Source organism: Salvelinus fontinalis, chromosome 39 (assembly GCF_029448725.1).
Source record: "Salvelinus fontinalis isolate EN_2023a chromosome 39, ASM2944872v1, whole genome shotgun sequence".
NCBI lineage: Eukaryota > Metazoa > Chordata > Actinopteri > Salmoniformes > Salmonidae > Salvelinus > Salvelinus fontinalis.
Window position 1 is genome coordinate 22267159 of NC_074703.1, and position 24725 is coordinate 22291883.

At 43.0% G+C, this 24725-nt stretch overlaps 2 protein-coding genes and 1 long non-coding RNA gene across 8 annotated transcripts; 2 read left to right on the plus strand and 1 right to left on the minus strand.

Moving 5' to 3' along the window:
* The first annotated feature begins 6367 nt into the window (after nucleotides 1-6367).
* Nucleotides 6368-14797, plus strand: cdpf1 (cysteine rich DPF motif domain containing 1). 6 transcript variants are annotated; one of them, XR_008756928.1, is made up of 6 exons: nucleotides 6368-6526; nucleotides 6779-6890; nucleotides 11255-11415; nucleotides 12835-12918; nucleotides 13149-14255; nucleotides 14455-14797. XR_008756928.1 is itself a non-coding variant. In XM_055906173.1 (3 exons), the coding sequence occupies exons 1-3, from the start codon at nucleotides 6414-6416 to the stop codon at nucleotides 11381-11383; spliced, it is 354 nt and encodes a 117-aa protein (XP_055762148.1). In that variant the 5' UTR covers nucleotides 6368-6413; the 3' UTR covers nucleotides 11384-12809. The 6 variants fall into 6 exon arrangements, 1 of the variants encoding a protein (XP_055762148.1); XR_008756925.1 differs by having other exon boundaries at nucleotides 6369-6526; nucleotides 11255-11388; XR_008756927.1 differs by having other exon boundaries at nucleotides 6369-6526; nucleotides 11255-11388; nucleotides 13347-14255.
* Nucleotides 14798-14927: 130 nt separating this feature from the next.
* LOC129838907 (uncharacterized) lies at nucleotides 14928-17428 on the minus strand. Its single transcript, XR_008756930.1, has 2 exons — nucleotides 16841-17428; nucleotides 14928-16457 (listed from the first exon to the last, which is right to left on the minus strand). It is a non-coding gene; the product is annotated as an uncharacterized LOC129838907 (long non-coding RNA).
* Nucleotides 17429-17528: 100 nt separating this feature from the next.
* cdkn1ba (cyclin dependent kinase inhibitor 1Ba) lies at nucleotides 17529-21169 on the plus strand. Its single transcript, XM_055906172.1, has 3 exons — nucleotides 17529-18326; nucleotides 18785-18901; nucleotides 19410-21169. The coding sequence occupies exons 1-2, from the start codon at nucleotides 17870-17872 to the stop codon at nucleotides 18892-18894; spliced, it is 567 nt and encodes a 188-aa protein (XP_055762147.1). The 5' UTR covers nucleotides 17529-17869; the 3' UTR covers nucleotides 18895-18901; nucleotides 19410-21169.
* The last annotated feature ends 3556 nt before the right edge of the window (nucleotides 21170-24725 follow it).

Here is a 24725-nt window from a genome sequence, read left to right on the forward strand (position 1 = left end):
AACCATTATTGGGTTCAAATATACATTTAGATTTGTGAACAGCCATTCAATCACAACCACAATCCGTAAGGCGCAAATAGCTAAATGAGAGAGCAGCAGTGTGATTCACATCAGTGCGCTGTAGATATCACTTGTTATGTAGATATCAATACCAAGTGATATCCGTATCGCAGTAGACTACACCACTGCTGTCATTCTTACCTCCAAGCATTTATTCAAATGAGATAATCTTTGGATGTCGACAGCAGTCGCACCATTGAAAGACTTGGACTGTAGCCTACAAAAAACTATTCGTGTTCTTTTCCCACGATCCATAAAACACATTTGGTGTGTCAACATAGTGGTCAATTTGCACCTATTTTAAATGCTGATTTGAATGTCATTGAGAAAACAGAGAATTGTCAAAGATTTTTTTACACAAACATCCTTTCTGAATTTAAAAGTAATCCTCTAACTAATCATCTAGTTTTTTGTAATCTGATTACAATATTTCTGCTGGTAACGTAACGGATTACAGTCAAAAAATATATATAATCCCTTACATGTAATCCGTTACTCCCCAATCCTGAGCACAGCAGATGGGAGGCTAGGGCGACACCGTGTACTAGCTAGCTTGATAGTTAGTGACAATTTGTGCTAGCTAGATTGCTAGTTAGATAGCACACAGCATTGCCTCCTGCGTGCTGTGTACCTCAAAGACTAGCTGGCTAAACTAGCAAACAGTGTCCTTTGCTCCCGCCTGCCAAACACCTGCTCTCACCATTGATAACAGAACTGAGAGGCGGGGGTTCCCGAGAGGCGGGGGTGAAAAACACTGTCTACCGGTGTATATTAGCTAGCCGTTGTCGCCCCCCACCACTTCTTCTGTGGGGTTTATCGGTGGCTGGCATCCAACGTTATTAATACCACCTACTGTACTGGAGCGCTCTCCACCTCCCGCCTGCCCTAACTTAAAAATGAACCAATAGAAGTATAAAGAGAGGTTCCTGCAGATGCAGGAATGCCTGCATACATGAAGGGCAGGCAGAGGTCAGTAATCCAGGGCAGTGTCACAAGGTACAGAACGGCAGGCTCAGGGTCAGGGCAGGCAGGAGTGTCAAAACAAGAAAACAGGGACTAAAGAGAAAACAGGAGCATGGGAAAACTGAAAACGCGTACCACTGCTTTTAATCAGGGCAAGGCGACCAGAAACATGACTGAATACAAACAGTGTAGCTATGCCCTCCACAAGGCAGTCAAACAAGCTAAGTGTCAATATAGAGACAAAGTAGAGTTGCAATTCAACGGCTCAGACACGAGAGGTATGTGGCAGGGTCTACAGTCAATCACAGACTACAAAAAGAAAACCAGCCCCGTCGCGGACCACGATGTCTTGCTCCCAGACAAACTAAACAACTTCTTTGCTCGCTTTGGGGACAATACAGTGCCACCGATACGGCCCGCTACCAAAACCTTCACTGCAGCCAATGTGAGTAAAACATTTAAACGTGTTAACCCTCGCAAGGCTGCAGGCCCAGACGGCATCCCTAGCCGCGTCCTCAGAGCATGCGCAGACCAGCTGGCTGGTGTGATCACGGACATATTCAATCAATCCTTAACCCAGTCTGCTGTCCCCACATGCTTCAAGAGGGCCACCATTGTTCCTGTTCCCAAGAAAGCTAAGGTAAATTATTAAATGACTATCGCCCCGTAGCACTCACTTCTGTCATCATGAAGTGCTTTGAGAGACTAGTCAAAGACCATATAACCTCCACCCTACCTGACACCCTAGACCCACTCCAATTTGCTTACCGCCCCAATAGGTCCACAGATGATGCAATCGCAATCACACTGTACACTGCCCTAACCCATCTGGACAAGAGGAATACCTATGAAAGAATGCTGTTCATCGACTACAGCTCAGCATTTAATACCATAGTACCCTCCAAACTCGTCATTAAGCTCGAGACCCTGGGTCTCGACCCCGTCCTGTGCAACTGGGTCCTGGATTCCTGACAGGCCGCCCACAGGTGGTGAGGGTAGGAAACAACATCTCCACCCTGCTGATCCTCAACACTGGGGCCCCATAAGGGTGCGTTCTCAGCCCTCTCCTGTACTCCCTGTTCACCCATGACTGCGTGGCCATGCACGCCTCCAACTCAATCATCAAGTTTGCAGACGACACTCCAGTGGTAGGCTTGATTACCAACAACGACGAGACGGCCTACAGGGAGGAGGTGAGGGCCCTCGGAGTGTGGTGTCAGGAAAATAACAGTGGTGGAGAAGGTGGAAAGTTTGAAGTTCCTCGGCGTACACATCACTGACAAACTGAAGTGGTCCACCCACACAGACAGTGTGGTGAAGAAGGCGCAGCAGCGCCTCTTCAACCTCAAGAGGCTGAAGAAATTCGGCTTGTCACCAAAAACACTCACAAACTTTTACAGATGTACAATCGAGAGCATTCTGTCGGGCTGCATCACCGCCTGCTCCGCCCACAACCGTAAGGCTCTCCAGAGGGTAGTGAGGTCTGCACAACGCATCACCGGGGCAAACTACCTGCCTTCCAGGACACCTACACCACCCGATGTCACAGGAAGGCCAAAAAGATCATCAAGGACAACAACCACCCAAGCCACTGCCTGTTCACCCCGCTATCATCCATAAGGCGAGGTCAGTACAGGTGCATCAAAGCTGGGACCGAGAGACTGAAAAAAAGCTTCTATCTCAAGGCCATCAGACTGTTAAACAGCCATCACTAACATTGAGTGGCTGCTGCCAACATACTAACACAAATCTCTAGGCACTTTAATAATGAAAAATTGGATTTAATAAATGTATTACTAGCCACTAAATAATGCCACATTATATAATGTTTACATACCCTATATTACTCATCTCATATGTATATACTGTACTCTATACCATCTACTGCATCTTGCCTATGCCGTTTGGCCATCGCTCATCCATATATTTTCATGTACATGTTCTTATTCATTCCTTTACACTTGTGTGTATAAGGTAGTTGTTGTGAAATTGTTAGATTACTTAGTTAGATATTACTGCATGGTCGGAAATAGAAGCACAAGCATTTCGCTACACTTGCATTAACATCTGCTAACCATGTGTATGTGACAAATAAAATTTGATTTGATATGAAAAAACAGAGAACACAGATATAAATACACAGAGGATAATGGGGCAAATGGGCGACAACTGGAGGGGGTGGAGACAAGCACAAAGACAGGTGAAACAGATCAGGGTGTGACAGTACCCCCCTCCTAGGGACGCCACATGGAGTCCTACCTTGGTGCATACCTGGTTGATCGGGGTGCCGGTGATGGAACTCAGCGATGAGGGCTGGGTCCAGGATGTTCCTAGCGGGGACCCAGCACCTCTCCTTTGGACCATAACCCTCCCAGTCAACCAGGTCCTGGAATCCCCTAACCCTTGGCTGAACTTTCAGGAGAAGCCTCACCGTGTACGCAGTTTGGCCGTCAATGAGACGGGGGAGAGGGGTGGACCTGGAAACGAGACAAAAGGCTGTGAGACAGGTTTAATTCTAGAAACATGAAAAGTGGGATGTAAAAGGAGGGTATGGTGCAACAGAAGATGAACAGCAGAGCGGCTTGTAATCTTGAAAATGGGGAAAGGGCCAATAAAATTGGGGGAAAGTTAGCGGGATCCCGAGTGGACAGCCATTTCCTCTGCCCAAGATGGTAGCGGGCAGCCGGGGTCCGATGGCGGTCCGAATGTCGACGATACCTGAAGTTGGTCTTGAGAAGAGCGGACCGAGCTCTCATCCAGGTACGCCAACAGCGGCGGATGAACATCTGGGCAGAGGGTATGTTGATCTCTTCCTCTTCCTCCGGAAAGAGCGGGGGCTGATAACCCACAGAGCACTCGACGGGCGAGAGCCCAGTGGCCGAGCAGGGAAGGCCACTGGGCTTGCTGGCGAGAGTTGCTGGCTCCAGGTGGTGGGGTTGGCCGAGACGAGGCACCGACGAGTCGTCTCCAGGTCCTGATTGGCACGCTCTGACTGGACGTTGAATTAGGGATGAAACCCGGAGGACAGGCTGGCCGATGACCCAATGAGTGTGCAGAATGCCTTCCAGATCCGGGACGAGAACTGAGGACCATGCTTCAAAACCATGTCCACTGAAAGTCAAAGGATCCGGAAAATGTGCTGCACCATGAGCTGGGCCGTCTCCTTGGAAGAAGGTAGCTTGGGGAGGGGAATGAAATGGGTGGCTTTGGAAAACCTGTCCACCAGGTTAGTGGTGTTGAATAGTGGTGAGAATAGTGGTGTTGCCATCAGCTGGTGGGAGACCAGTGACGAAGTCCAGGGATATATCTGACCAGGGATGGTGAGGGACAGGAAGAGGTTGAAGGAGGCCAGCCGGAGCTTGCCAAGGAGTCTTGTTCTGAGCACAGACGGTGCAGGCTGCGACGAACGTGGAGATGTCCGGAACCATGGAGCGGGCAGCGTCTGGTACAAACATCTGGCTAGCAGGGCCTCCCGAGTTGAAATGCTTGACGGTGCGGAGATATTCCAGGGTCTTGTGGTCCGTCCACACTATGAAGGGAAGTTTCGCCCCCTCTAACCAGTGTCTCCACTCCTCCAAGACCATCTTCACCGCAAGTAGTTCTCGGTTCCCCACATCATAATTCCTCTTTGTGGCGATGGGAGAAGGCGATGGGAGAAGAAGGCTCAGGGATGCAGCTTAAGGTCCAGGGCAGAACGCTGGGACAGGACGGTCCCCCACTCCGACATCTGAAGTGTTTACCTCCACCACGAACTGATGGGACGGGTCCGGATGGATCAATAATGGGAGCTGTGGTGAAGCGGTGCTTAAGGTCCAGGAACGCTGGGGACCATGTGAGTGTGGTCTTGGGAGAGGTGAGTGGTGACAGGGGGGAAGCCAGGGTGCTGTAACTCCGGATAAAACGGCAAATCCTAAGAAACGTTGCAAATGCACTTTGGACGTGGGTTGGAGCCAATCCACCACCGCTCTCACCTTTCCGGGATCCATCTGCACATTCCCAGCACCGATGATGTATCCAAGGAAGGAGATGATGGAGCGTTGGAACTCACATTTTTTGGCTTTGTCAAGGAGCTGGTTCTCCAGGAGACGCTGGAGGATTTGTCGGACGTGGAGAACGTGTTCTTGAGTCGAGCGGGAAAGATGAGGATGTTGTCGAGGTAGACAAACACGAACCGGTTGAACATATCCCAGAGAACGTCATTAACCAGGGCCTGGAACACAGCAGGAGCATTGGTCAAACCGAATGGCATCACCAGGTATTCATAGTGTCTGCTAGCAGTGTTGAAGGCTGTCTTCCACTCGTCACCTTCCTGTATCCGTACCAGGTGGTAGGTGTTCCGCGGGTCTAACTTAGAGAAGAGAGGTTCTTCTTTTTAACCACAAACAAAGCCATGGCTCTGCTAAGCTCATTGATACTTTATTTTGTAAATATTTCAACAATTTGAGAGTAAGGTCAAAGGGACACCTGTATAAAAAAAATATATCCTTATCTCATGCATTTGCGTGACCCTTCATTTTTTCCAATGTGTCTCTTTACATACCACTATCAAAATAAATATTTTGCACATATCATATTCACATAATCCATTAGAAACTACATGGCAGTTTAGGGTTATGTTTTTAACATAATAAAGTACACTGTGTGTATTAAACTCTACCATATCATATCTACACTATATTCCAGTACTCTAATTTCATCATGACAGTATAAGTATGGACTGTGTCCAGTTAATGATATCAATTAGGCCCTGTTCTCTATACCTCCCTGTCTATTTGTAGTAACAATGGTTGGTATATTCAGGTCAGGATGATCCACTGACTGTCCATTGCCTTTGTCCATTCAGTGACATAGCTAGCTACAATAGATGTCATTAACTTGAACATAATGTTTTATCTCAAGTAGTGTTGATCAGATTTACAGTATTTCATCTTTTGAGGTTGTGCAGTGGTTTGCTAGCCAAGGTCTGAGAGAAACTGCTGGGAGACATTGTGATGTACACCTACAATTTGGTGGGGTTATCAACTGTGTTGTTCAGTCATGTGAATTAATTAATTGGATATTGATGAATTTTAAATAAATTATGTAGAATATTTCCATTTTAAAAAGTCAATTTCATTGTCTTAGTTTGGTTGTAAAGTAGTACTTTGAATGTCATGAATATGTGTCTACTGCAGGAATCAGCTAACTGAAAAATATGTACTCCTTTTGGATATAGACAGTTGACCATAGTGAAAGTTGAACGCAAAGTACAGTAGGCCTACATTATTTGACCTCTTGGATGCAGCATTATCACTCCAGTCCACTACGTGGTGGTAGAACCGTGCTGCTGCACACGTCCCACAAATGAAGAAAAGAAACAAGAAAGTAGAACCACGTTCGCGTTGACAACAATGGAGTCAAGCACGGATACGGTTCCTCAGAATATGTTTACTTGTCATTTGTGTAGTTTATCTACACCATTCACATACTACGGACAGAAGCCACCCAATACCAGGGCTATTGTGTGAGTAAAGTTTTGATAACACTAGCGAAGTGTTTACTCAAGATTTGCTCATACTTACTGGCTAACATGGCATGAAATGTAGTTGGTCCCTGGCTAGTGGCTTCTAGAATATATAGTATAGTGGAGTCTCTAGTGGCCCAAACTAGCGAACGTTTAGTGTGTGTCTGACTGTCAACTCATGAGGTGTAAAGTAAACCTTTCAGAAAGTTGTAGCTCTTGCATTTACTCATGTTTTTGTTTATTTTCCATCAGCTTGTTGGAAGAGTGTTTTGTGACCAAGGATCCTTTCAGTCCAGACGTAGAGAGGTTCCTTATCCTGGGATCCAACTGCAGTTTGTGCCACATCACAGTTTGTGTTGGAACGGTACGTTGTTTGCTCATATTGCCGAAAATAATGAGCATGAAATGGCTGAAATCTGTTGTCTCATTGTACAATATATGATGTCAATGTCATAAACTAGAAAGTAAAATCTAGTAATTTTATTTCGTCTTGGTCACCCTTATGAAAAAAAATAAATTTCTAAATATTTAACATCACGTACAATTTATTTCAAATACATGTAGATACATTTGAAATGTTGCATCTTTGCTAAAATGCATGTAATGCCTTAAATGTATTCAATGCCTTAAATGTATTCCAGAGTTGCATGTACATACTTTATATACAAACGTATGTGGACACCCCTACAAATTAGTGGATTTGTCTATTTCAGCCACACCCGTTGCTGACAGGTGTATAAAATCAAGAACACAGCCATGCAATCGCCATAGACAAACACTGGCAATAGAATAGCCTTACTGAAGAGCTCAGTGACTTGCAACATCATAGGATGCCACCTTTCCAACAACTCAATTTGTCAAATTTTTGCCATGCTAGAGCTGCCCCGGTCAACTGTAAGGGTGCTGTTATTGTGAAGTGGAAACTTCAAGGTGCAACAACGGCTCAGCCGCAAAGTAGTAAGCCACACAGAACGGGAGCGCAGAGTGCTGAAGCGCTTAGCACATAACAATTGTCTGTCCCCGATTGCAACACTCACTACTAAGTTACAAACTGCTTCTGGAAGCAACGTCAGCACAAGAACTGTTCGTCGGGAGCTTCATGAAATGGGTTCCCATGGCCGAGCAGCCGCACGCAAACCTAAGATCACCATGCCCAATGCCAAGTGTCGGCTGGAGTGGTGTAAAGCCTGCCGCCATTTAAAAAATATATATATATTTATATTTGACCTTTATTTAACTAGGCAAGTCAGTTAAGAACAAATTCTTATTTTCAATGACGGCCTAGTGTTTTTCAATGACGGCCTAGTGTTAACTGCCGTGTTCAGGGGCAGAACAACAGATTTTGACCTTGTCAGCTCAGGGATTCGATGTTGCAACCTACTAGTCCAACGCTCTAACCACTAGGCTATCTGCCGCCCGATTGGACTCTGGAGCAATGGAAACGCCTTCTCTGGAGTGATGAATCACTATCTGGAAGTCCAACGGATGAATCTGGGTTTTGGTGGATGCCAGGAGAACGCTACCTGTCCCAGTGCATAGTGCCAACTGTAAAGTTTGGTGGAGGAGGAATTAACGGTCTGGGACTGTTTTTCATGGTTTGGGCTAGGCGCCTTAAATCATACAATTACATTATATACAATTCTGTGCTTTCAACTTTGTGGCAACAGTTTGGAGAAGGCCCTTGACTGTTTCAGCAAGACAATGCCCCCGTGCACAAAGCAAGGTCCATACAGAAATTGTTTGGTTTGTCGAGATCCATGTGCAAGAACTTGACTGGCCTGCACAGAGCCCTGACTTCCACCCCATCGAACACATTTGGGATGAATTGAAACGCTGATGGCGAGCCAGGGCCTAATCACCCAACATCAGTGCCCAACCTCACTAATGCTCTTGTGCCTAAATGGAAGCAAGCCTTCGCAGCAATGTTCCAACATCTAGTGGAAAGCCTTGCCAGAAGAGTGGAGGCTGTTATAGCAGCAAATGGGGGACCAACTCCAGATTTAATGCCCATGATTTTGGAATTTAGTTGTTCGACGAGCAGATGTCCACATACTTTGTCATGTAGTGTACATTTGCATCTTTGCTCCAATTCATATAATACCCCGACAATATTCCAGAAATGTATGGCTATGACATCTAGTCTACACCCATCAAGCCAAAACTTTGGCAGTGATATAATTTAAATTGTGATGGTGAGTAAAAAATGTACTTTTGATTTCACCTAATTTTAACATTGTCATAAAGAGCACATCTTCAACTTAATAAAAAAAACTTTTTCCCATCGAGAGAGGGGGGGGAAAAGTAGTATTCTAAGTGCTCCACTTAAGCTTAATTTTATTCATCTATTGTGTGTAGATAAAATGTATCCGTTTGTTTTTTTTCTTTAATCAATTTTAGAAATAAGGCTGTAACGTAACAAAATGTTGAAAAAGGGAATGGGTCTGACTACTTTCTGAATGCATTGTATAAGCTCTAAGTAGAAGCTTAAGTGTTGTCCATTAGTTTACTCCAATTAGGGGAGGGGTGGTATGGTTAGGGAAAAATTTACAAAATATATATGGGGGATTGGAAAATATGCAGACAATTACATTGATGGAAGCCACAATCGATCAGCAATATTATAGCTGATCAACCCCCCCCCCCCCCCCCCCCCCCCGATACAAAGTAAAGTGTGAATAAGCTGTTGTGAATGATGGGCAGCCCAGTGCCTGTGTTTTTAATGGAAATTATTTATATATTCTCCAGTCTCCCTCTTGTAGTGTTCTCTGTCATTTTTTAAATGTTCTTCTTCTGACTAATAAGAGCAGTTCTAGCAATTGGAATCCATGGAGAGACATTTGTTTCTGCTTCTGTGGCTAAAAGATAGTGTCAAAAGAAAACACTAGACAGACATGTAGCTAGCTAGCTAGTATTTGTAGACAAAATGGCATATAACACCGGATCTGGAATTTCAAATGTCGTCACTAGCTACAGTCAGAGTGCCCTGGACCCTCTTGCTTGGTAAGCTATTATGGCTGCCCAAGACCCCTGTAGTTCCTCTCTGGGTGGAACGCAACGATGTAGACTAAAGTGCACGCTGCCCCTCCCCCCCCCCCAAAAAAAAACAGACTGCCCTTGCATATGCATGCACGCTGATCGATGGAGTAAACCGTTTCCATTGCAAGATGAAATTAATTCAGTTTCTATTGGAAAAAAAGAAACGTCCCTTTTTCAGGAGCCTGTCTTTCAAAAATAATTCGTAAAAATCCAAATAACTTCACAGATCTTCATTGTAAACAGTTTAAACACTGTTTCCCATGCTTGTTCAATGAACCGTAAACAATTAATGAACATGCACCTGTGGAACGGTCGTTAAGACACGAACAGCTTAGACGGTAGGCAATTAAGATCACAGTTATGAAAACTTAGGACACTAAAGAGGCCTTTCTACTGACTCAGAAAAACACCAAAAGAAAGATGCCCAGGGTCCCTGCTCATCTGCGTGAACATGCCTTAGGCATGTTGCAAGGAGGCATGAGGACTGCAGATGTGGCCAGGGCAATAAATTGCAATGTCCGTACTGTGAGACGCCTAAGACGGTGCTACAGGGAGACAGGATGGACAGCTGATCGTCCTCCCAGTGGCAGACCACGTGTAACAACACCTGCACAGGGTCGGTACATGCGAACACCACACCTGCGGGACAGGTACAGGATGGCAACAACAACTGCCCGAGTTAAACCAGGAACGCACAATCCCTCCATCAGTGCTCAGACTGTCCGCAATAGCCTGAGAGCGGCTGGACTGAGGGCTTGTAGGCCTGTTGTAAGGCAGTTCCACACTAGACATCACCGGCAACAACGTTTCCTATGGGCACAACCCACCGTCGTTGGACCAGACAGGACTGGCAAAAATAGTTCTTCACTGACGAGTCGCGGGTTTGTCTCACCAGGGGTGATGGTCGGATTTACGTTTATCGTCAAAGGAATGAGCATTACACTGAGGCCTGTGCTCTGGAGCGGGATCCATTTTGGGAGGTGGAGGGTCATCATGGACTGGGGCGGTGTGTCACAGCATCATCGGACTGAGCTTGTTGTCATTGCAGGCAATCTCAACGCTGTGCGTTACAGGGAAGACATCCTCCCTCATGTGGTACACTTCCTGCAGGCTCATCCTGACATGACCCTCCAGCATGACAATGCCACCAGCCATACTGCTCGTTCTGTGCGTGATTTCCTGCAAGACAGGAATGTCAGTTCTGCCAAGGCCAGCGAAGAGCCCGGCTCTCAATCCCATTGAGCACGTCTGGGACCTGTTGGATCGAAGGGTGAGGGTTAGGGCCATTCCCCCAGAAATGTCTGGGAACTTGCAGGTGCCTTGGAAGAGTGGGGTGACATCTCATAGCAAGAACTGGCAAATCTGGTGCAGTCCCATGAGGAGATGAACTGCAGTACTTAATGCAGCTGGTGGCCACACCAGATACTGTTACTTTTGAGCCCCCCCCCCCCCCCCTTTGTTCAGGGACACATTATTCAATTTCTGTTAGTCACATGTCTGTGGAACTTGTTCAGTTTGTCTCAGTTGTTGAATCTTATTATGTTCATACAAATATTTACACATGTTTGCTGAAATTAAACGCAGTTGACAGTGAGGACGTTTCTTTTTTTTGCTGAGTTTGTCATAACTTCATTGCAGTGATAGTGTGCTTGCTTAATGTGTTTGTTACTATTTTTGTTTCTCTTCTTCCAGGGCTGCAGCCTTTTCTACTCCAAGCGATTCTGCATGCAGTGTGTGAACAAACACTTGGACCAGTTCCCCACTCACATTCAAGCTGAGCTCGCCAAGAAAAAGCAGCCATCAAAGACAGATGTTTCATGATTTCTGTAAGACACAAATTAAAGACTCTGGAGGTACATCAGGAAGGAAAATCTCTAGCCTTTCAATTGGAAGATATCTCTTAGGGTTGTGGCTAGCGTGCTTGCCTTGGTCAGGTGACCCGGGTAGTATATTGGCGATACTCTCTTGTGATATACCCCGCTGGAATAGACACGTTTCTGTTTTGGGAGAAATGGTTTGAACTGAACATAACTTCTGGGCCACATAAGGGATTCAACTTGGTGTCATACAGTTTTACCACTAGATGTCAGTAAAGACTTATTACCAGACTGAAAATGACAGTTCATTACATCCCTCATTCACAGCAGCTGAATACAATGAGTCCCAACGTCAAAATATATAATGTACCTTGTTTAATATTTCAATATAACATGGAGAAATTTGACAAAAATATATATATATACTACCAGAAATACATGTAGTTTGCACTTTATGAAATATGCTTCGCCCAAGCAGTGATAGAAATGCTATTTTTCTATAGATGACGACAATGTTTATAAAACAAGATGCACTGACTTGTTGATCTTGCAGAGTAAATGAGAACTCTGCTCCCAAGGAACATTCTGTGTATGCCTCAAATGGTACCCTATTTATACTAGTGCACTACTTTTGACCAAAACCGCCTGCGCCCTGGTTGAAAGTAGTGCACTAAATAGGGAGCCATTTTGGACAAATCCTAAATTGTATGTGTCCCAGTGAGGGAACTCCAAGTACATAAGCAATTGTAACCACTAAACTGCAGTGATAGTCAGATTGTGTCAAAGTCAGTTGACAATAGGCGAGCTGCCAACTATGATGGAAGGCATTTAACACTGAGGAGATGTCACTCTGGACTGGAAGCAGATTTAAAAAGCACAAACAAAATGGAGATGTTGAACCCTGAACCCAACATTGCCAAATGCAGGACAGGTATACTTCCACAGAACCTTTCCCTCTCTCCCAAGAGACCATTACAAACAAGAATTTCCTTCCCTTGTTCCAAAAACTGACAGTGTCATTCTATGACCGATCATACAAGACTGTAATCCACTTTCTTTTGTCATAAACCAGTAAAAATGCAATACCATTTTTATCTGAATGGGTTGATCTGTTTAACTTCTAAAAACACAATATTCCTACAGCCACATTCACCTTTAAGAAAGAAATATTGGTGGTTACATGTTCGTAAACCAATTAAGCTCATTTTCTTCCCTGTCAATCTGATTCCCCAACTAGTAGTTCCTCTCTAATGTCCCGTGTACACTAGCAAGCGGTAAATTGCTGCTTGCCGCTAAGGCCACCCAGAGTGGCTCGCTTGTGGGCATGCTGGCAGCATATAGCAGCACGTCCGATTGGGCGTCAAGAATTTAGCATAGCAAATTTTGTGTGAAGGTCTGGTTATTAAATTGACTAAATAGTTTAATCCATTCTCCATTTCATGAATTTATTCACAGGTAAATAGTAATATGCTCAAACGCTCTGGTGACACTTTGCTGCCCTGTTTCCAATCGTCCACATGGCTGGGAGAACCTATTCAAGTAAGTGAATACATTTTGAAAATGTAAAAAAATAACTGTGTATTATTAGCCTGCACTAAGTAGTTAGCTAACTCAAATGAGCTGCTAATGTAGCTAGCTCTCTAGCCATGTGTACATACTGTATAGATAGCTAGCAAAGTGAATTAAATATCACCAGCTACCTAAACTTCATATTAGCTAGCTATCTTGATGTATTTATCACTGTAAAAAAAATATAAATGCATTTGTAGGTAGCTAGCCAACAGCCATGGAGGAGCGGGAAAGGATAGCAGGCCCAACTGTCAGTGAGAGTAGGCTATTCTGGATAGAGCAGGTACTTTTCCGTCCTCACTTCTAGTCCCTAATGCAAATAGTCTTGGTAGAGAGAGATGAGAGAATCAACAATGACCTGGTGATGTAAACGTCTAAATTGCCTAGTTACTGTGTAGGGCACTGCAAGGTTGGGTGACCAGGGCAATCTGGGACTGCCTCCTAGGGGAATTCAGGCGTGTGAAAGGCTACCTGTGTCCTGCATAACTTCATGAGTATGGACATGAGGACCTGGAGGGGATCTGCAGCTCGCCGCCGTGTGTCAGAGGAGAGGTCTGCTGCTCTGCAGGATGTTTCGAGTATGGGGGACAACAACGCAGCACAACAGGCAATCCGTGGGGGGGAGATCTTCACCTCCTACTTATTCGAAAAGGGTGCTGTTCCCTGGCAACACCATAGACTACACTATACACAACCAAATGCTATTTAAGAGCCATCCACATTGCAATAAGAGTATTCTTCCATTTACTTAGCTATGTTAACTGCAGTTATTAAATTCCCAGTTTCTCTCCTTTTGATTTCTACTTCTCAGGTGAGGGTGCTGTTCTGGTAAGGGTGATGTATGTACAAAAACAAAACGGGCGCTTTTAAGAGTCACCCATATTGAAAATATGTAGAACATTTAGACAGACACCCTGTAACCCACACACACCTACATGTATCAATCTGATTGATGGATTGTGTTGTGCAGTAAGCAGGCTCAGGTGTATAACCGTGGCTCCTTCCACCTTCAAAGAATAGAAGAGGACCAACCATGGAGAATAGTTAGAAACATCATTATTTATATAACTACGCTATATTGTTTGTCGTCATCTCTGTACATGTTTTTCAGTATAAAGTACTCTGCATTCACTTAGTGTGGACACACAAACAGATTCCTGTTGAACATTGTCTCTAGCTACCTTATTTTCTCTAAGCCTCTCCTTCACTTCACTTCCTCTTCTCCTTAAATCCTCTAGGTTATATCAGCTGTGTCGGTGAACCCCTCCCACATCTAAACTGGCTGACAGCGAGCAGCATGATCAGAGGTGAGAGGTCACTTGGTCAGGTCAACAGGAAGTATTATTAAAAAGATGCTTTACACTGAAATACAGATAGATGCAGTAGTCCCAGAGTTAATGATCCAAGGTCAGTTTTGCATTTCACCTCCTGCTTATTATGTCTAACAATGTTAGAATAAAAACATCAGGCTTAAACATGCCCACTCCATCTGTCTTTCGTCTGCAGATATGTTTTGATGCGAGAGGATGCCAACCCCCAGTCCCATCATCGCCACCTCACCCGCTTTTAAGATAACCTTCGGCCCACCTAGAGACACTATTATGTAATTGTGATGAACTGAGAGAATATTTGGGTAGCACCACTGTGATTCATTAATCATATGCTGTCTTCCCTGCTCCTATGTTCTTACCTTTTTCCCTTTACACCTCTCGCCGCCGCCTCTTTCTTCCTGTTTTTATAATACACCACAGATGTGCATTGAGGTACAGATTGAACTTGTATTTATAATGCATCTATTTATAACACTTGGATAATGAACTTCTTTCAATAAAGCGTTTCACATTCTTTACTGGTTGAAATTAAGTCTCATTTGATGAAATACTACCGGTTTTAGAGTATTTACATGATGCATAGGAAGTGTAGTGTACTGTCTTTTAAATTATATTTATGTATATATGAAATACAAATCAGCCTTTAACTAGTTAAATCCTGTTTATTAGTTACAATGTGTAACCATTGATGTCCCAGGACCAGGATTGGTAAACACTGTTGAAGTGTATAATTGTAATACATAAATGCAGACAGACACCATCCTTCAAAGACTGGAATTGGATACTCCTGGTATTGGATACGACTGAAAAATAATCTCAGATTCATACCTGAACTGCACCAATCTGTTTGTGTGGTCTCACCTGGTGTCTAAACTAAGTGGCTGCAAAGTACTTAATACTGAAAAACTTGCAGATCAGAGGACAAACAATATAGCGTAGTTATATGAATAGAAATAATGAAGTGTCTTACTGTTCTCCATGGTTGGTCCCCTTGCCCATTCTTTGAAGGTGGAAGGAGCCACAGTTATACACCTGAGCCTGCTTACTGCACAACACAATCAGATTGATACACAAGGGTGTGGGTTATAGGGTGTCTACTTGTTCTAAATGTTTTCAATATGGGTGACTCTTAAAAGCACCCGTTTTGTTTTTGTACAGACATCACCCTTACTTGAACAGCACCCTCACCTGAGAAGTAGAAATCAAAAGGAGAGAAACTGGGAAATGTAATAACTGCAGTTGACATAGCTAAGTAAATGGAAGAATACTCTTATTGCAATGTGGATGGCTCTTAAAAGAGCCATCTACAGTGTAGTGTATGCTGTTGCCAGGGGCCAGCACCCTCTTTAAAGAAGTAGGAGGTGAATTTCTCCCACTTATGGATTGCCTCCCGTGCTGTGTTGTTGGTCCCCATCCAGCAGACCTCTCCTCTGGCACACGGCAGCAGAACTCCTCCAGGTCCTCGTGTCCAAACTCATGAAGTTATGCAGGACACAGGTAGTCTTCACACGCATGAATTCCCCCAGGAGGCAGTCCCAGGTGGCCCTGGTCACCCAACCTTGCAGTACCCTACACGGTAACTAGGAAATCAGTTTGAAGGAATCTCCAGTAACAAAGTATCTGTAGGAATATGTAAGATGATGTCATTATTAGACTTCTAAATCACCAGGTCATTGTAGATTACTTAAGCAATAAGGCACGGGGGGTGTGTGGTATATGGCCAATATACCACTGCTTAGGCAGGACACATTGCGGAGTGCCTGGACACAGCCCTTTGCTGTGGTATATTGCCCATATACCACAAACCCCAGAGGTGCCTTATTGCTATTATAAACTGGTTACCAACGTAATTAGAGCAGTAAAAATAAATGTTTTGTCATACCTGTGGTATACTGGCTGATATATCACGGCTGTCAGACAATCAGCATTCAGGGCTGGCACCACACAGTTTATAATAAAATATAATACCCTTATAACATTGGATAGATAGACGCATGTGCATGTGACAATAGCAGGGTCATATCAAGGATATCATCACTAATTAATACATAAATACCAATTGAATCAGCTGTGTAGTGCTAAGGTAAAAACAAAAAAGTGCTCCCCTTTGAGTCACCAGCACTGAGAACCACTGCACTTCATTGGTACCTCTTCATACGCAGACAGGCTTTCACAGCTCTGAGCACAGAAACAGACTTCATTATACTCAAATTAGACCGCACTGAATATTGTTACAATTATCTCCGTCGTCACTAGTAGGGACTGGAACTACACAAAAGTACCTGCCCTATCCAGAAAAGCCTACTCTCTCACTTTGACAGTTGGGGCTGCTATCCTTGCACCCTCCTGCATGGCTGTTAGCTAACGTTAGCTACCTACAAATGCGTTTCGATTTTTTTTTTTTTTACAGTGATAAATACAAGATAGCTAGCTAATATGAAGTTACAGTATGTAAAGTTGGCTAGATACCTAGCAGCTCATTTGAGTTAGCCTGCACTGTAGCTAGTTAGCTCATAATACATATTTTTTTTGCATTTTCTAAATGTATTTACTTAACTTACTTGAACAGGTTCTCCCAGCAATTGTGGATGATTGGAAACAGGGCAGCAAAGTTTGTTTGTCACCAGAGCGGTTTAGAGCATATTACCACTTACCTCTGAATAAATTAATGAAATGAAGAATGGATTAAACTCTTAACCCATTTAATAACCAGACCTTCCTAAAAACTTGCTATGCTGAATTCTTGACGCAAAATCGAGTAGCTGCCATATGTTTCCAGCACGCCCACAAGCGAGCCACTCTGGGCGGCCGAAGCAGCACTCTACATTTTACTGCGTGCTAGTATACAAGAGCCGTATCGCCATATTGGGTACAGCCAGGGAGAGGAAGAGAGAGGCCCAACAGCAAAAAACAGTCTCCCTGCAGCAGGAGGTGTTATTCGTTGTTTCGCCCACCAAGCAATGCGTTTTTTTATGGGGTCATTAAAAATGTCGAATTTGTTCAACAAAAAAGTATGGATTATTTTCTAAGTGAGGTTCATTTGATCGAATATAAGTTTCGTAATATTTAAGTTGTTACGAGTATACTGATATAAGAAAGACGTGACATTCCGGCAACTTTTAAGGAAAAACACTTTATATTGGAGTTGTCTCGAGATGGTTATGTATATTAATGAAATGAGGCTAGTAGCATAGCATCTCTCCCCATTCAGTACAGGCGGTTGACGTCAACAGCCGTCATCGAATATTGAAAAACTGATTACAAATGTATCCACCAATCCAAAGAAAGGATAGGCGGGAGCTAGACAGCTCAGGGTGCCGCTTGTGGACAACGACTCCTATTGTTAGGGACATGTATCTCGTCAGTATATCCATCATCTTTGGTACAGCACAGATGACTTAGTTCCGTAGTCAAACGGCAGAAAACAACCAACAGAACTAAACCTTCACTAGTCGGGCAGATTGAGGGGTAATCACGTTGGCTGTTTTACGGATGCTATGCATGCGTCTCCATCTTGTGAACCAGGTCGCTTATTTAAAAGGAATACTTGTTTTTTGGGATAAACCGTCACGATTTAGGGTCGTTTTCATATGTGTAACAACATGTCAAATGTTAGTCTTTCGAATGGGAGTCCGACGTTGGAAAGGGTGGATCCGCGACCGACGGATCACACGAAGCCCCAGATTTGCCGAAATCTTTTCGGATCGGTGGATCATGACGAATTTGGGAGGGAGTGTTTGGTTCAAATGAAAGAGATGGAGAAGGTTTTTATTGACAAATGGAATTTTGATTTTCTAAACGACGAGCCCCTTCCCCAGGGAGATTATAAATGGGAACCGATGAAAAGCAGTGACGTGCCAGACTTTTACAGCAGACCGCCTCATAAGCGAGTCTGGTCCTCTGGAAATGTGGACCATAACGGGAATCATGATAACGGAGTCCGACGGAGCTGTCCTGCGAACGGGGCTGAGCTATCCGATAAGAACGAGAGACAGACGGATTGTCACCACTCTCACAACGGGGCAAGGAAAAGACCTGCAAATCCAGGTAAATTATGCAGTTTTGAAAATGTACTTGAGGATTTTAGTTCACCAATCAAAAACAATTCAGACAGTCTCCATCGCACAATATGGCACAGTCGAATTAAATTGTTGCAATCTGCGAGATTCTGCGTCACTGCACTGATACACTCGCAGAAAGCCTATACTTTGTACCGCACACCGCTTGATTCCGTTGGTACTTATTTTCTTTCCAGAAAGACACGCTTTGTGTGTCAAGCTATTTAACACTTTGATTTCTTCCTCATCTTGAGTTTTGAATGTTTGTTTTGCTCTGGCCTAATGAATAGCATGATTATATAACCACTTTTGCTTATTTTTTTATATATTGTTTTACTTTAGTTTATTTGGTAAAGGGCTTGTAAGTAAGCATTTCACTGGCGGGAAATGAGCTTTTTGTAGAAAAACTGCTGTTTACTGACATATCTTTAAATTGTGTTTTATCAGAACCCCAAAGTACAGGTAAAAAGTTGCATTCCAGTGAAGAGGATGAAGTTGTGTCAAAGTCAGTAGAGCAGACACCCAGCAAAAACGATTCCAGGACACATGAACACTAATACCAAGGTAAGAACTTCATCATCATGCATTTCCAATTTCATACCGTAAAATGAGCATATCCCGGTTGTTCTAATAACCTTATTATTAACATAAGCATTTCAGTTGTTAAGCCTATGTTGGATTTTAAATGTGAAGCCTTAGTGAGATGTTAAAAAGTGTAGATGACACACTTTCGTAAACGCCCCAGCTATCTGGTCTAATATTAACTTAAGCAAGACGAGTTCAAGTGCAGAACAGTAGTAACACGTCATCAGCAGGCTTTGTATGAGGAAGGGTTGTTTTCAAGAGAATAAGCTCTGCAAGCTGCTGCTCTCTCGCTCTGCAGCATTCTGTCTTGAGTGACATGTTGACATTTAATGTACACTTTTGCACTGTTTTCTTGCTTCAACAGAATACACAATGCATGATACTGGACAACTAAACTGTCTTTACTTTGTATGTGTTATAACCTTCAGGCTATGTACCCATAACCCCTTCTGTGAACAGAGCTAATATGAATTGGTTTTCCCCACAGCGCTGAGAAGTTCTCATTTTTCGTTGAATACTGTACTTCAGGACCTGAAGAAGAGAAGACAGGATACAAAATGGCCTGCCTTTAGGAGGGAAGGAGGCTGTGCAAGCACTGAATATTTACACTAAAGTTTTGGCACTCAATTTAATCCAATCGCTTCAAAAGCAGAAAATGTAGCAGTGTGCCAAAATGTTTTTCCCTTTTTGCTCAGTTTTATTTTTACTACCTATGTTTCATATGTAGCACATAAAACATAATATTATTATGTTGATAAAATACGTGTCTTGAAGAATTGCTGTGCAGTTTTCAAAAATATATTGTTTGTTTGTAAAAGTGGTCATATGATATCCTTGTTCAGGTATAATTGATAGTCATAAATGCAGATTATTTCTAAATCAGGTATCTCATCAAAGAATCAGTTGTTTCTATTTTGTGGCTTTTTGCAGTGTTCATTGGTAGTACATAGTTTGAAGGCCTATTATTCAAAAGCTGGTCTTTAGGGTTGGGGTCAATTCTATTTCATTGATGAAGTAAACAAAGTCTTCAAATTCCAATTTTCCTCAATGCTTTTCAATGAGAGAAAATATTTGGAATTTTTGTTTATTTCCTGAATTGACTGAATTTGAATGTAATTGACCCAACGCTACACTAAGGCCATACTGTCAATCAGAATGACTTATATGTTACATGACCTAACTAGATAAAAGTTTACATGCAAATAATATATTATTATAAGTTTTCCTACTGAGAAAGGGAAAGAACCTGCCAAAGTTTCAACATTTGTCTTATTTTTATGGAAAAATTATTAAATGAATAGGGCTTATTCATAGCATAGTTAGAAATTATTGGAAAAAGTTAGAATATATGAGTTCCCATTTTGCAGTATTAATTATTATTATTATTTTGCCGCCCTAAAATCAGTTGGTTTCCTTTAACTTATTTATAATGTGCTCCAGTTTGACCAGAGTAGCCTACGCTCTCAGATGTGTTATAACCACTGGGCACGTTGCAAACATAAATATGTGAATCAACAATTTGCCTCTTATTGTGTGTTGAATTCATGTTGAGCATGACATGGCACTATATAGATTAAAGACAAAGTTACACTGCATGTAACTGTAATAAAGTTTGAAGTGTACCTTTGTATATTTCCTTGTAAAAATTATAGTAACTTATTTTTGTTCAGGTTTTTGTGGTTGTATGGATATCCAAAGTGGCATTTTTATGTAAATACTTTTTTTAGATGTTGTTTTTGGATACAAAAGGTTGCAAAACTGAGCCTAATTAAAAATATACCTGTATATTTTGTATTGTGTCTCTGAAAAAGGCAATCATTTGCTCAAAAAATTATATTGGGTTAAATAAAAAAAATACTTATAATTTTCATAATTGCATATTATGTGCCCATTCATTTTCCTCCATATGTCCACATTGTCACAGTATGCTATACATTGTTTAATTTAGGCTATAGTGTGCCAGGGCCAACCTCGGCAGTAGGCTAGTAAAGGTATTAGTTATGACATATGGTTGATAATGTGTAAAAGCTCACGTATAGACTAGTCACCCAGGAATTATAGTTGCGCAGCAGGACGCGAGCCTAAGGGATCCTTATTTGAAAGGACAACGACTAGTTGCAACTTTTGATCATTTATCCCCCCTCCTTTCTCCTGTAACTATTCCCCAGGTCGTTGCTGTAAATGAGAATGTGTTCTCAGTCAATTTACTTGGTAAAATAAGGGTTAAATAAAAACATTAAATAATAATGCTACAGTTGAATAAATTCATGACGCTTCTGTTTATTGAGTGACGAGATTCTTTAGAATTGAAAACGCTATAGATTCCACGAGACATGCTCAAGAGAATGTGCAAAAAAAATTATCTTTGGACTTCGATTACACGTAGCTCGCGCTGCAGAGAGAGAAGGTAACCAACCTAATTTGTAATGTGCAAACTACACTAGTGTGTCTAGGATACTTTACAACCATCGCAATATACACTTTTCTTATGTGGTATCAAAACAATTACGCACAACTCTCTATTACAGATCTTGGGCTGATTTGCGCGCCATTCTCTCTGCAGGAGTTTGCACCGACTCTCGATTTAAAAACAACACGCATAGTGAGGGCAGGTCCTGTACTACCGTATGGGTGAAAACGAATGTTATTGACACTCGCTTTATCCAATCAGGAACGCATTAAGAAAAACACACCACTCGTGACAGCCACTTAGGTTGGCTTTCACTGCAGCCAGTTTTGAATGGAGTTAATTTAGGTCAGGACAGCATGTTCTTTTCGAGGAGAACACCCCCAAGTACTTTCATTGGCTGGCCAGACTGGAGTGCCTCTTCTTGCTTATGCAAGCAGGAGTAGTACAGTGTAAGATGTGAATAGAACTGTGCATGTGATTACCTCCATTTTCAGTGAAAGAAAGCTAAAGATATGTGGAAGAAAATAAACAACAGTGATGTGTGCATAGAGATAAGAGGAAAAACAACTTCAGGTTGGACAGTCACATGGAGGGTAGAATATTATAGTTTACAGCACAGTTATAACACCTGTGTGTGTAGTGTACATACATGTAATGCCTGGGTCATATTCTGCAATAGCTAGTTAATAGTTATTCTGCATTGGTACATTTATCCAATATTTAGTGGTACTGTCAACTGTTTATGGATTGAAAATGGTCTAAATAGGAATGGCAGACATTGCATACAGTAGAGTACTGTAGTAATGAGTTTACACTGTCTGACCTTGTAGTAGGCTGTAGTAAAAAGATGACCATATCCCTCAGTTGTTATTGCTGTTGATGCCAAATTTCTAGGAAGCCACTGTGTTGGAGGCCGTTCACGTACTTCTGGTTAATCTGAATTTGATGACTTCAATTCAAGCTAAAAACAAGCGCTTATTTATAGAAGTAGTGTGTATTGTATATCTCTCTCAGAAGAAATACAATGTTGATACTATGCCAGATTGGACTACATAACTATGTCGCGACTCCCGCCGAAGTTGGCTCCCCTACCTGTTCGAGCGGTGCTCGGCGGTCGTCGTCACCGGCCTAGTAGCCGCCACCGATCCCTTTTTCCTTTTCTGTTAGTTTTGTCTGATTAGTTGCACCTGTTCCTATTTGTGTTTTCTTTATTTTCTAGCCTATTTAAGCTTGTTAGGCCCGCTCTAGTTTGTGGGTGATTATTTTGTGTTCACGTTTAGTGTTGGCTGTGGTTTTGTGCTCCGGAACGTTTTTACCCTGTGTTTGGGTTGGTCAGTGTTTTCTGCCCTGTGTTTGGGCATGACCGTTTGTGCCGGAATAAAAGTACCTACTTTTCTTGAACCCTCTGCTCTCTGCACCTGACTCCTACCTTCCACTCCTATTCATCCGTGACAAACTATTGGCACAAACAAGACTGTAAAATACCTCACTATTCATATGGGTAACTGGGAACTGTCAAAGTTTTTCTGTTGAATTGGAAAAAATATGAAAAGTAATTGACTGAAAGCCTTACCAGTCCCACCCTACTATAAAAGACTGTATCCCTTGGAGCACACTGCTACATACAATATTGTCCAGCAACAATCTGTGACTGTCATTACAAATTTGGCTATATTGTGATTATACCATTACCTCAAATGCACTGTTTCTCCCATATAGTTGTTTTATTTTCTTTCCCAAATGACTCGTGAAACCACAATGAACTGTGATTTTAGATAATAAAATATTTGGGAGCTACTAGTGTTTTCCTCTAAGTGACAATACTCCAGTTAATCCGAAATACCCATTTCTTCAACCTTTTCTCAATTAACCACAACCTCTTGTCAGGGCAAAAAGCCCTGTGTAAGATTTTTGGCCTACAGTAAGTGAGAAATCAAATCAAAATCAAATCAAATTTATTTATATAGCCCTTCTTACATCAGCTGATATCTCAAAGTGCTGTACAGAAACTCAGCCTAAAACCCCAAACAGCAAGCAATGCAGGTGTAGAAGCACGGTGGCTAGGAAAAACTCCCTAGAAAAGCCAAAACCTAGGAAGAAACCTAGAGAGTAACCAGGCTATGAGGGGTGGCCAGTCCTCTTCTGGCTGTGCCGGTTGGAGATTATAACAGAACATGGCCAAGATGTTCAAATGTTCATAAATTACCAGCATGGTCAAATAATAATAATCACAGCAAGTCAGCACCTCAGGAGTAAATGTCAGTTGGCTTTTCATAGCCGATCATTAAGAGTATCTCTACCACTCCTGCAGTCTCTAGAGAGTTGAAAACAGCAGGTCTGGGACAGGTAGCACGTCCGGTGAATAGGCCAGGGTTCCATAGCCGCAGGCAGAACAGTTGAAACTGGAGCAGCAGCACGGCCAGGTGGACTGGGGACAGCAAGGAGTCATCATGCCAGGTAGTCCTGAGGCATGGTCCTAGGGCTCAGGTCCTCCAAGAGAAAGAAAGAAAGAGATAAAGAGAGAATTAGAGAGAGCATACTTAAATTCACACAGGACACCGAATAAGACAGGAGAAGTACTCCAGATATAACAATCTGACCCTAGCCCCCCGACACAAACTACTGCAGCATAAATACTGAAGGCTGAGACAGGAGGGGTCAGGAGACACTGTGGCCCCATCCGATGATACCCCCGGACAGGGCCAAACAGGAAGGATATAACCCCACCCACTTTGCCAAAGCACAGCCCCCACACCACTAGAGGGATATCTTCAACCACCAACTTACCATCCTGAGACAAGGCCGAGTATAGCCCACAAAGATCTCCGCCACGGCACAACCCAAGAGGGGGCAACAACCCAGACAGGAAGATCACGTCAGTGACTCAACCCATTCAAGTGACGCACCCCTCCTAGGGACGGCATGAAAGAGCACCAGTAAGCCAGTGACTCAGCCCCTGTAATAGGGTTAGAGGAGGAGAATCCCAGTGGAGAGAGGGGAACCGGCCAGGCAGAGACAGCAAGGGCGGTTCGTTGCTCCAGAGCCTTTCCGTTCACCTTCACACTCCTGGGCCAGACTACACTCAATCATATGACCCACTGAAGAGATGAGTCTTCAGTAAAGACTTAAAAGTTGAGACCGAGTCTGCGTCTCTCACATAGGTAGGCAGACCATTCCATAAAAATGGAGATCTATAGGAGAAAGCCCTGCCTCCAGCTGTTTGCTTAGAAATTCTAGGGACAATTATGAGGCCTGCTTCTTGTGACCGTAGTGTACGTGTAGGTATGTACGACAGGACCAAATCGGAAAGATAGGTAGGAGCAAGTCCATGTAATGCTTTGTAGGTTAGCAGTAAAACCTTGAAACAAACCATTTAATGGTAAAGGGAATAAC